The following is a 12,327-nucleotide window of genomic DNA, read 5'->3' as shown; positions in this document are numbered from 1 at the left end:
ATTCAAATTAAAATCACAGATAAAATGTTAAAACACAATGTTCATATATAAATACAGTAAAATTCTGTTCATGGATCCATGAAATATTCCAGGAGATTTGTACCTGGCTACTTTAGTTATACAAAACCTTGAATGTAGCTATCTTCAAAGTTCTTATGTGTGTTTACCTACTATTTAGCCTGCTAGGAGGCTAATCTGTTAGTAAGCTTAAGGCCTTTTTATAAACTTTAGCGCTCGGTACACATACCTAAGTAATGGTATATAAGAGTATATCGGCAATCTGAAAAGGGAGGTAGGAGATGAATACCTAAGACTGATAACAGAGAACCCTTGAAAAGATTTTCCATGAGGGAAACCATAAAAATCAACAGGCGATACTCTCTTCACATCCCTCTGACATTGTACTCAGAGGAATTGGGCTTCAGAATGCTTAGAAGCGCTTATCAAAGAAGAAAACCAAAAACATCAAGCACAAACTTACTTCGCCACCTCCATAGGAGGCAAACAGCTAGATTACAAGTTTTGAGCGCTATAGGGATTTTAACGACCGCCACAAAAGCGGCGTTATTTCACCTCCCTATAGCGCTGGTTTTAAAAAAGCAGGCTTGCACGGGCGAAATGGTTGCGTTGACCAAAGCGCCGCTTTGACGTGCTTGTGCACCATTTCCCCATAGACATCAATGGGGAGAGCCGGCAAAAAAAAGTAACACCTGCGATCGCGGAAACAAAAGCTCCGTAACGCAGCCCCATTGAGGTCTATGGGGAAGAAGAAAATAATGTTTAAACCTAACACCCTAACATAAACCCTACGTCTAAACACCCCTAATCTGCTTCCCCCCAACATCGCTGCCACATATAGTTATTAACCCCTAATCTGCCACCCCTAACATCGCCGCCACCTACATAATGTTATTAACCCCTAATCTGCCGCTCCCAACAACGCCACCATCTACATAAAACTATTAACCCCTAAGCTGCCGCTCCCGATGTTGCCGCCACTATACTAAATTTATTAACCCCTAAACCTCTGGCCTCCCACATCACTACCACTAAATAAATCCATTAACCCCTAAACCTAACACTAAACCTAATGTAGCCCTAACACCCACTAACTTTAACATAATAAAAATATAGCTAAATTAAATTTACAATTATTAACTAAATAAACCTATTAACCCCATAAACCGCAAGGCCCCCCATATCGCAACAAGCTAAATTAAACTATATTAACCCCTAAACCTAACCCTAAACCTAACCCCCCCTAACTTCAACATAATTAAAATAGAGCTAAACTAAAGTTACAATTATTAACTAAATAATACCTATCTAAAACTAAATACTTACCTGTGAAATAAAACCTAATCTAGCTACAATATATCTAATAGTTATATTGTATCTAGCTTAGGTTTTATTTTTATTTCAAAGATAAGTTTGTATTTATTTTAAACTAGGTAGACTAGTTAGTAAATAATTATTAACTATTTAATAACTACCTAGTTAAAATAAATACAAACTTAGCTGTGAAATAAAACCCTGCCTTACACTAAAACCTAAAATTACAAAAAAATAAACTAAAATTACTAAAAATAAAAATAACTAAATTACATAAAAAAACATTAAATTATAAAAACTAAGAAACAAATGATCAAAAATAAAAAAAATTACACCTAATCTAATAGCCCTATCAAAATAAAAAGCCCCCCTAAAAATAAAAAATAAACCTAGCCTACAATAAACTACCAATGGCCCTTAAAATGGCCTTTTGTGGGGCATTGCCCCAAAGAAATCAGCTCTTTTACCTGTAATAAAAATACAAACACCCCCAACAGTAAAACCCACCACCCACACAACCAACCCCCCAAATAAAATAACTATAAAAAAAACCTAAGCTCCCCATTGCCCTGAAAAAGGCATTTGTATGGGCATTGCCCTTAAAAGGGCATTTAGCTCTTTTACATGCCCAGACCCTAAACTAAACATAAAACCGACCCAAAAAACCCTTAAATAAACCTAACACTAACCCCCGACGATCCACTTACAGTTATTGAAGTCCCGCTTGAAGGATCCATCCAGCCGGCAAGAAGTTTTCATCCAGACGGCATCTTCTATCTTCATCCATCCGACTCAGAGCGGGTCCATCCTGAAGACATCCGGCGCAGAGCATCCTCTTCATACGGTCGCCACCGTAAACTGGAACTTCAATGCAAGTGACGTCATCCAAGATGGTGTCCCTTGCATTCCTATTGGCTGAAAGATTTCAAACAGCCAATAGGTTTAGGTCTGCTTTAATCCTATTGGCTGATCTAATCAGCCAATAGGATTTGAGCAGCTCTTATCCTTTTGGCTGTTCCAATCAGCCAATAGGATTGAGCTCTCATCCTATTGGCTGGTTGGAACAGCCAATAGAATGAGAGCTGCTCAAATCCTATTGGCTGATTGGATCAGCCAATAGGATTTTAGCAGCTCTAATCCTATTGGCTGATTGAAATCTTTCAGCCAATAGGAATGCAAAGGACGCCATATTGGATGACATCACTTGAATTGAAGTTCCCGTTTACGGCGGCGACCATATGAAGAGGATGCTCCGCACCGGATATCTTCAGGATGGACCCGCTCCGGATGGATGAAGATAGAAGGTGCCGTCTGGATGAAGACGTCTTGCAGCCTGGATGAGAACTTCGCCGGCTGGATGAAGATCGAAGAGGCCGTCTAGATGAAGACTTCTTGCCGGCTGGATAGATCCTTCAAGCGGGACTTCAATAACTGTAAGTGGATCGTCGATGGTTAGTGTTAGGTTTATTTAAGGGTTATTTGGGTGGGTTTTATTTTTAGTTTAGGGTCTGGGCATGAAAAAGAGCTAAATGCCCTTTTCAGGGCAATGGGGAGATTAGTTTTTTTTAGATAGTTATTTTATTTGGGGGGGTGTTGATTGAGGGGGTGGTGGGTTTTACTGTGGGAGGGGTGTTTGTATTTTTTTTGCAGGTAAAAGAGCTGATTTCTTTGGGGCAATGCCCCTCAAAAGGCCCTTTTAAGGGCCATTGGTAGTTTGTTGTAGGCTAGGTTTTTATTTTTTTATTTTGGGGGGGCTTTTCTATTTTGATAGGGCTACTAGATTAGGTGTAATTCTTTTTTATTTTTTAATAATTTAGTGTTTGTTTTTTGTAATTTAGTTATTTTTTGTAATTAGATACTTTTTGCAATTTTTAGAGTAGTGTTAGGATTTTTTCAAAGTGTAGTTTAATTTAATTGGTAGTTAGTTTAATTGTAGTTTAATAATTATCTTAGTTTGTTAGTTTAAAATTAATTTATTTAATTTGACAGATAAGTTTTAATTTAATTTAAGATAGGGAAATTGTAATTTTAATATAACGTTAGGGGTTGTTAGGTTTAGGGGTTAATAGTTTATTTTAGTATATTTCGCTGTGGGGGGCTTGCAGTTTAGGGGTTAATAGGTTTATTATAGCAGCGGTGTGGGCGGATGGCAGATTAGGAGTTAATAATATTTAAATAGTGTTTGCGATGCGGGAGGGCGGCGTTTAGGGGTTAATAGGTTTATTATAGTGGCGACGATGTCGGGGAGTGATGGAATAGGGGTTAATACATTTATTATAGTGTTTGCTATGCGGGAGGACCTTGGTTTAGGGGTTAATAGGTGTTACTGTATTTTTTAACACTTTAGTTATGAGTTTTATTTTACAGCTTTGTAACGTAAAATTCATAACTTCTGACTTCAGATGGCGGTACGGATCTTGTCAGTATAGGCTGTACTGTACCGCTCACTTTTTGGCCTCCTAGGCAAACTCGTAATACCGGCGCTATGGAAGTCCCATTGAAAAAGGACTTTTTTTAAAAGTGCGGTACTGACGTTGCGTGACTGGCTAAAAGGTGTGCGGTACACCTATACCTACAAGACTTGTAATAGCAGCGTTAGGGAAAAAGCAGCGTTATGGGCCATACCGCTGCTTTTTCAGTCATAACACCAAACTCGTAATCTAGCTGAAAGTTTGTAAAACTGAGTTGTGGGTGTGGTGAGGGGTGTGTTTATAGGCATTTTGAGGTTTGGGAAACTATGCCCCTCCTGGTAGGATTGTATATCCCAGTACAATAGTGTTTTGGTCTGAAATATGCAAAGTAAATGCTGCAAATGCCATCGATATAATTGGGATGACATTTGCTTGGAGAACGGTCAAAATGGGTTGAGCTTTAGGGGTCGATTGTTGAAGCAGCGGATGTTGCTTCTGACCCACTCTGCTTCCAGTCCGCCTGAAGCGGAAGTTAAGAAGCAGTGGTCCTAAGACCGCTGTTCCTTAACTCGCCCGCCACCTCTGAGGCGTCAGACAGCTTCAGCCCTTGACACCCCTGCTAGCGGCCGATTGTCCGCGAATGTGCAGGGGGCGGTATTGCACAAGCAGTTCACATGAAATGCTGGTGCAATGATAAATGTTGACAGTGTATGCTGTCGGCATTAATTGATGTGCAGCGGACATGATACGCTACAGTCCGTCCGTCTGTCCACACATTAATAAATAGGCCCCATAGAATTTTACAAAAACATATTTAAGTAAATCAGGGCCCAAACTCAGACTGGTTAGCAAATCTGGGTAATGTCGTGACCATATAGAGAGTAACACATCACAGTTTGTGAAGCTCTGGTTTATTAACATCAGTCTCTGATCTATGTCATTAGGGTGTCGTAAAAAAGGTGCAATAATAGATTCAGCAAACCAAGGATCGGGGACGAGCCACACACTTCTTTCTTTAGTGTAAGAGATGGTTGGTCTGATGTTCTGGGACTGTTAAATCATACACAGCTTTTTAGCTCTATATATTTTGCTTGCAAGGCTGGGGACTAGTGGCCATGAACTATAGAATATTGTATTTGTAAATATAGATTTGTATGTCACAATTTATGTAGTTATAAAGAATCAGACGAGGGCCTTCTTCTTCCATACAAGACATTCAGGGCACCTGCAGTGCTACTCAGGCTTATTTGTGAGGGGACCCAACAATGCTGTAGCTACAGATGGTCACTACTGTAGACTCCCTAAACTGACCGAGGTCATCTGCACATTACAGAAACGTGTGCCAGTGGTTGTACAAATGAGCCGTTAAAATGTCTAAATAGAACGATGAGAAATGGAAACTGGGGTCCTCCAGAGAGGAATGAAGGTTGCACATGATAATCGTACTAATCGTAATTAATCGTATTAGTTGTACAATAAGCTCAGAAGACAGAAAATGGCTGTAAATATGTTACATGCAGCAAAAAAAGGCATCAAAAGAAAGCAGCTTCTTCATTAAAAGTCTAAATCTATTGCAGTATTTTATAGTTTAACTCTGAGTGGAAAATCACAATGGGACAAACTTCTGACCTGACGCGTTTCATGGCACCGGGTGTTGTACTTGCACAGAGATAAGTTCTGTGGTCGCTGTGTGATATTTACTGCATTAAATGACTGCAGCCTTAGTACGTAGGCAGATACATCAGTGGTACAAGAAAGAGACGTGATGGGAATAGATTTTATTTTGCATAAAACTAAACATAATAAAGAGTTAATTTTACAAAATGAAGCAGCTTACCCTCAGTGTTGTTTAACCCTTTCTAGGTACCGGAGAATGAGGCACATTCAGATATACTTTGTTCCTTGGTCCCATAACACATTCTGTAACCCCAGCGTTTCACTCACTGCTCTTTCTAATACATTGAAATGTTCTCCTTTTGTTCTCATTGCTCTATTTTATCTGCTGGAGTTTATTACATTGCAAACAGCTCCTTTACCTTTATTTTGTCATGTAAAATAACAGTTTTCCTCTGATGAAACCGTTGCCTACAATGAAAATATCAATACCGCAGTATTGGATAGATTTTTATTTCTAAAATAGCTGGGGGGTTTGAACCCCCTGCCCATAGTTAAAATGTCAGTACCCAACTATTGTCTTTTGGGTATAGAGCAGGTTTTTTTAAACCTGTCCTCATGCCTCTCTAACAGGCCAGATTAGCAGAATTACCTTAGCTGGGAGCAGGTTACTAACCATCTGATTATTCACCTGTCTGTCAGTTCAGATATACTAAAAATCTGGCATGTTTTGAAAACCCCTGGTATATAGAGAGAAAAATATAATCAGGCCTGCTTTTCCTGCAGGCCCAATCCATTTAACTGGGCATGCACCTGAGAATGATGGGTTGTGATTTCAATGAGCAAAATCAGATATTTCATATACAAAAACAATCTTAAGAGACAGAAATTCTTGTGCATTTAATACTCTGAAGCTGGTGTAACAATTTTTTAAAAGAAAACAAATTGGCTCTTCAATCACATACGGTTTATCCCACTAGAAAATAAAGAATATAATTTTGTGTATAGGATAAATTAATTCCTTTAATGGCGGTGAGAGTCCACAATTAATTACTCCTGGGAATTCCACTCCTGACCACTAGGAGGAGGCAAAGATTCCCAAAACGGCAAGACCGCTTAATCTCACCCACCTCCCTGGTAAGCCAGTCTGACGTATAGCCAAGAAGTAGCAAAAAGGTAGGAAAGGACAAGAGCAGGGAAAAAAGAAGAGGTGCAAACTTTATCTGACACCCAAAAAATATAGTTAAAAAATTTGCAAAAAATAGGCGGGTCTCATGGACTCTCACCACCAGGAAAAAAAATAAATTTATCAGGCAACCATAAATGATATATCTTTCATAAATCTGGTGAGAGTCCACAAGCCATTACTCCTGGGAACAAATTCCCGGAGCTGTGGAGTCCACGAGTAATGTTTGTGGGACAATTTTTTTTATTTTATATATATATATATATCTCGCTATTTCTCTCTCTCGCACTGTCTCTCTCTCGCTGTCTCTCTCTCGCTGTCTCTCTCTCGCTGTCTCTCTCTCGCTGTCTCTCTCTCACTGTCTCTCTCTCACTGTCTCTCTCTCACTGTCTCTCTCTCACTGTCTCTCTCTCACTGTCTCCCTCTCACTGTCTCTCTCTATATATATCTCATTTTTTACCTAATGTCCAGAAAATACTGCTTGAAGGACTTTCTTACCAATAGCTACTTCAGAAGAAGCAAAAACATCAAAATGGTAGAAAAAATAATGTGCATTCTAAATACACAGAAAGTCCCTGCAGCCCACAAAATTTGCCATACAGAATACATGAGAAACAATGTGTGATTAAGTGTCGCTGTCCTGGCTATAATGTACTAAAACTAATAGCCTGTAGGCAATGTGAGAGCTAAAAAAGTAGAACCTTATCACTTACCTGACAAGCTCCCCCTCTACCGGACTCACTATCTGCAGAAAAGAACTGCTTTCTGCCAATCCAGTGCTGTACGCATGACAGCAGAGGATCTATGCATGTGGAGTATAACAACGACCCAAAAGGAGGTGCCTAAGGGAACGGTCCCCGCGACCCATGTGATAGGCCTGTGACTAACTACTCACTGGGTGTAGTTGTGCCACTACTCAATAATCCATATCTCCCCTCTGTCCCAAATAGCAGTTCTCTGAGGGGAAAATGGGCCTCAAATCGGTCTGAGAAACCCTCGTACAAAAGAACATATGGAGCACCTCAATTCTTCACCTTCCTCCTGCAGAGGCAAAGATAAGACTATTTTACCAGTGACGCAGGAAGGTTTTTGAGTGCTTTTGGAGTTTTGGGAATCTTTACCTTCTCCTAGTGGCCAAGAGGGTAATTCTTAGGAGTAATGGCTCCTGGCACCTTTCAAAAATGATTTTTCAATACAGATTTTACCTAGTTATAAAACTTTCAGTGTTGCACCCACATCATTTTCATGACAATACTGTGGCTATGGCAAATTTGCAGCTGAAATATTATGGCTGCCTTAATATTGCCACCTTGTATACATCCTGCTGAATAACAAACTCTTAAACCAACAGACACAAACTAATCAGATGCTAATTGCAGAGACTGATGGAGTTATTCTGAAGCTGTTTGTTCTGATACTATAATGCTGTCGTTACTACAGGTGCAATATGATGCTACAGACTTGCTGGAGCACTTGGCTTTCCCTTGCTACAAATGACTGTTTGTGTATAGATCCAACCCAAAGGAAACAAGTCATATAATATGCAGAGATGAATATTGCGCTTTACTGCTCGCTCTGTACAGTGTTAGCGTCTATTAGTAGATAAAAATCTTAAGGTATTCGGCACCTGTGTAAAATTCTGCTCAGGGCTCTGCACTTCAGCCCCAACCATCCAGAATAGACAAAGAGCAGCCACACTCCAATGATCCAAAACTTCACTCTTTATTTAGCTCTGCAGGAAAAAACCCCCCAATGTTTTGGGCTTAAGTCCTTAGTCATGCCGCGTCATCTTATTTGTCTGTGGGGCTGAATTAAGTAAAGTTTTGGATCATTGGAGTGCTGCTGCTCTTCACATATTACTAATAGTAGCCAAGAGTTGCTGCTGTTCTGTGTGTTCACAGTGTCTGGTTCTGATTATAGCAAGGAGCTTCCTCCTGTCCTGCTACTACTCAGTGCTGACAATCTGACCAGCCCTGTAAGCTCCCTCTTCACCTCAGCAGTGAGGTTCTCTTGTCTCACTGCAACTGTAAGGTTCTTCTGTCCCATTGGTACTCAGCAGTGAGGTTCTCTTGTCCCACTGCAGCTGTAAGGTTTTACTGACCCATTGGTACTCAGCAGTGAGGTTATCTTGTCCCACTGCAGCTGTAAGGTTCTACTGTCCCATTGGTACTCAGCAGTGAGGTTATCTTGTCCCACTACAGCTGTAAGGTTCTACTGACCCATTGGTACTCAGCAGTGAGGTTCTCTTGTCCCACTGCAGCTGTAAGGTTCTACTGACCCATTGGTACTCAGCAGTGAGGTTATCTTGTCCCACTACAGCTGTAAGGTTCTACTGACTCATTATTACTCAGCAGTGAGTTTCTCTTGTCCCACTGCAGCTGTAAGGTTCTACTGTCCCATTGGTACTCAGCAGTGAGGTTATCTTGTCCCACTGCAGCTGTAAGGTTCTACTGTCCCATTGGTACTCAGCAGTGAGGTTATCTTGTCCCACTGCAGCTGTAAGGTTCTACTGTCCCATTGGTACTCAGCAGTGAGGTTCTCTTGTCCCACTGCAGCTGTAAGGTTCTACTGTCCCATTGGTACTGAGCAGTGATGTTCTCTTGTCCCACTGCAGCTGTAAGGTTCTACTGTCCCATTGGTACTTAGCAGTGAGGTAATCTTGTCCCACTGCAGCTGTAAGGTTCTACTGTCCCATTGGTACTCAGCAGTGAGGTTTGCTTGTCCCACTGCAGCTGTAAGGTTCTACTGTCCCATTGGTACTCAGCAGTGAGGTTCTCTTTTCTCACTGCAGCTGTAAGGTTCTACTGTCCCATTGGTACTGAGCAGTGAGGTTCTCTTGTCCCACTGCAGCTGTAAGGTTCTACTGTCCCATTGGTACTGAGCAGTGAGGTTCTCTTGTCCCACTGCAGCTGTAAGGTTCTACTGTTCCATTGGTACTCAGCAGTGAGGTTATTTTGTCCCACTTCAGCTGTAAGGTTCTACTGACCCATTGGTACTCATCAGTGAGGTTCTCTTGTCCGAATGCAGCTGTAAGGTTCTACTGTCCCATTGGTACTCAGCAGTGAGGTTCTCTTATCCCACTGCAGCTGTAAGGTTCTACTGTCCCATTGGTACTTAGCAGTGAGGTAATCTTGTCCCACTGCAGCTGTAAGGTTCTACTGTCCCATTGGTACTCAGCAGTGAGGTTTGCTTGTCCCACTGCAGCTGTAAGGTTCTACTGTCCCATTGGTACTCAGCAGTGAGGTTCTCTTGTCTCACTGCAGCTGTAAGGTTCTACTGTCCCATTGGTACTGAGCAGTGAGGTTCTCTTGTCCCACTGCAGCTGTAAGGTTCTACTGTCCCATTGGTACTGAGCAGTGAGGTTCTCTTGTCCCACTGCAGCTGTAAGGTTCTACTGTCCCATTGGTACTCAGCAGTGAGGTTATTTTGTCCCACTTCAGCTGTAAGGTTCTACTGACCCATTGGTACTCATCAGTGAGGTTCTCTTGTCCGAATGCAGCTGTAAGGTTCTACTGTCCCATTGGTACTCAGCAGTGAGGTTCTCTTATCCCAATGCAGCTGTAAGGTTCTACTGTCCCATTGGTACTCAGCAGTGAGGTTCTCTTGTCCCACTCCAGCTGTAAGGTTCTACTGACCCATTGGTACTCAGCAGTGAGGTTCTCTTGTCCCAATGCAGCTGTAAGGTTCTACTATCCCATTGGTACTGACCAGTGAGGTTCTCTTGTCCCAATGCAGCTGTAAGGTTCTACTGTCCCATTGGTACTGACCAGTGAGGTTCTCTTGTCCCAATGCAGCTGTAGGGTCCTATTAGTATTTATTAGTAAGGTTCTCCTTCCCTGTCTTTATGAAGGCAGGAACTACCTCCTGTTACTGTGGTATGTGAGATGATGTGTAGCATTGTAGATCACTCCTGTTGCTACAGAATGTGAGCTCATGTGCACAATTATAAGCTCACATGTAAGATCACGTGTAGCATTGTAAGCTCCCTTCTGTATCTGTGGCATGTAAGATCATGTGCAGCATTGTAAGCTCCCTCCTGTATCTGTGGCATGTAAGATCATGTGCAGCATTGTAAGCTCCCTCCTGTATCTGTGGCATGTAAGATCATGTGGAGCATTGTAAGCTCCCTTCTGTCTTCTGTATCTGGGGCGTGTGAGATCACGTGCAGCATTTAAGCTGTCTTCTGTATCTGGGGTGTGTGAAATGATGAGTTACATTGTACCTCCCTCCTGTCTGTTCTTGTACACATAGCTTGAGGTTAGGGATTATCTGAACTGGTCTGTGTCATTGGGACTCCTGGCTTTGCCTTTTTATCAGCTCTGCGTATAGACCTCCCTTCCTCAGCAATTCATGGTGGGTCCCTTGCTGTTGGGCAGAGATAGAGAAAACAAGTTAGTTCTGATTAGTAATTTCATTCCAAAACTTCTATCATCCCCAGTTTTTATGCATCAGATGTATTGCTTTTCATCTATTAAACACGTACTTATCTTAGTAATTATAAAGTCACCCATTATCTACTTGTTCAGTGATGTTTTTGTGACCCCTATGCAAGTTCATGACACTTCCTAGGTGAAAACATCTTATGGCAGATAGAACGATTTCATTTTTATCAAAGTTATTTTCATCTGAACTTGAAACCCCCACACATGTGAATTAGTAATAATATAAAACAGTAAAAAATAAATGTATTCTTACTGATAAATTATTTTCTTTCCTGGCATGCAGAGTCCACAAAATCATTAATTACTGTTGGGAATTCTGGCCACCAGGAGGAGACAAAGACACCCCAGACAAGCATTAAGTATCCCTGCCACTTCCCCTACTCCCCCAGTCATTCAGCCGAGGAAATAAAGGAGGAGAAACACTAGGGGTACAGAGGTGCTAGAAGATAAGGAAAAACTGCCGCCTTAAAAAACGAATAGGGCGGCTTCGTGGACTCTCCATGCCAGGAAAGAAAATAATTTTTCAGGTAATCATAAATTTTGTTTTCTTTCCAATGTCAGGGAGAGTCCACAAAATCATTCATTACTGTTGGGAAGCCAATACCCAAGCTAGAGAGGACACAGAATAAACAGGGAGGGAAAGGAAGGCAGGCGGACCTATCTGAAGGCACCACCACTTGAAGCGCCTTTTATCCCAAAGGAAGCCTCAGCTGAGGAAGACAAACCTGTAGAATTTGGAAAAGAAATGACGAAGAAGAGCAGGTAGATATGTTCCATAGAAGCTTCATTCTTGAAAGCCCAGGAAGAGGACACAGCACGGGTAGAGTAAGCCGTAATCTTCTCAGGATGCTGCTGAGCAGCTTCCTCACAAGCCAAACGAATGACACTCCTCAGCCAAAAGGGAAGAATAGTCGCAGAGGCCTTCTGACCCTTGCGCTTACCGGCGTATACAACAAACAAGGAAGAAGATTGTCTGAAGTTTTCTATCTCATGCTACCAAGAATTTTAAAGTACGCACCACATCCAGGTTGTGCAACGAACGTTCCTTCTGAGAAGAAGGATTAGGAAAAAAGAATGAACTACAATCTCCTGAATGATAATGCGGTCAGAGACCACCTTAGGTAGAAAGTCCAATTTGTAGGTAGGACAGGCAAATAAGTAAGGAGACACCCACTGTAAGGCAGGTATTCTACGAGCAGAAGCGTTCCCAGATAAAGAGAGAAGTCAACAGAATGTATAGGCATGGACAATTGTAACACATCAGTGAAAGGACATGCACTGTGAAAAACAGGCAGCCACAGCTGGATTAGAACTCTGTACTTCAGCTTTCAAGGTAGCAAGG

General features: G+C 41.6%; 1 protein-coding gene across 1 annotated transcript in view; it reads right to left on the bottom strand.

The window, feature by feature from the left end:
- Window positions 1-5,506: 5,506 nt before the first annotated feature.
- The window catches only part of LOC128659669 (mitochondrial potassium channel ATP-binding subunit-like), a 343,891-nt gene continuing 337,070 nt past the window's right edge, over window positions 5,507-12,327 (bottom strand). The window contains exon 16 of the mRNA XM_053713238.1: window positions 5,507-10,908. Within this exon, the coding sequence (XP_053569213.1) occupies window positions 10,828-10,908 (81 nt within the window). The 3' untranslated portion in view covers window positions 5,507-10,827. The remainder of the gene's footprint in view (window positions 10,909-12,327) is intronic.

Source organism: Bombina bombina, chromosome 5 (genome assembly GCF_027579735.1).
Source record: "Bombina bombina isolate aBomBom1 chromosome 5, aBomBom1.pri, whole genome shotgun sequence".
In the NCBI taxonomy this organism is placed as follows: Eukaryota; Metazoa; Chordata; class Amphibia; order Anura; family Bombinatoridae; genus Bombina; species Bombina bombina.
Note: the sequence above shows the minus strand (reverse complement) of the source record. Positions and strands in the feature narration are given on the sequence as shown.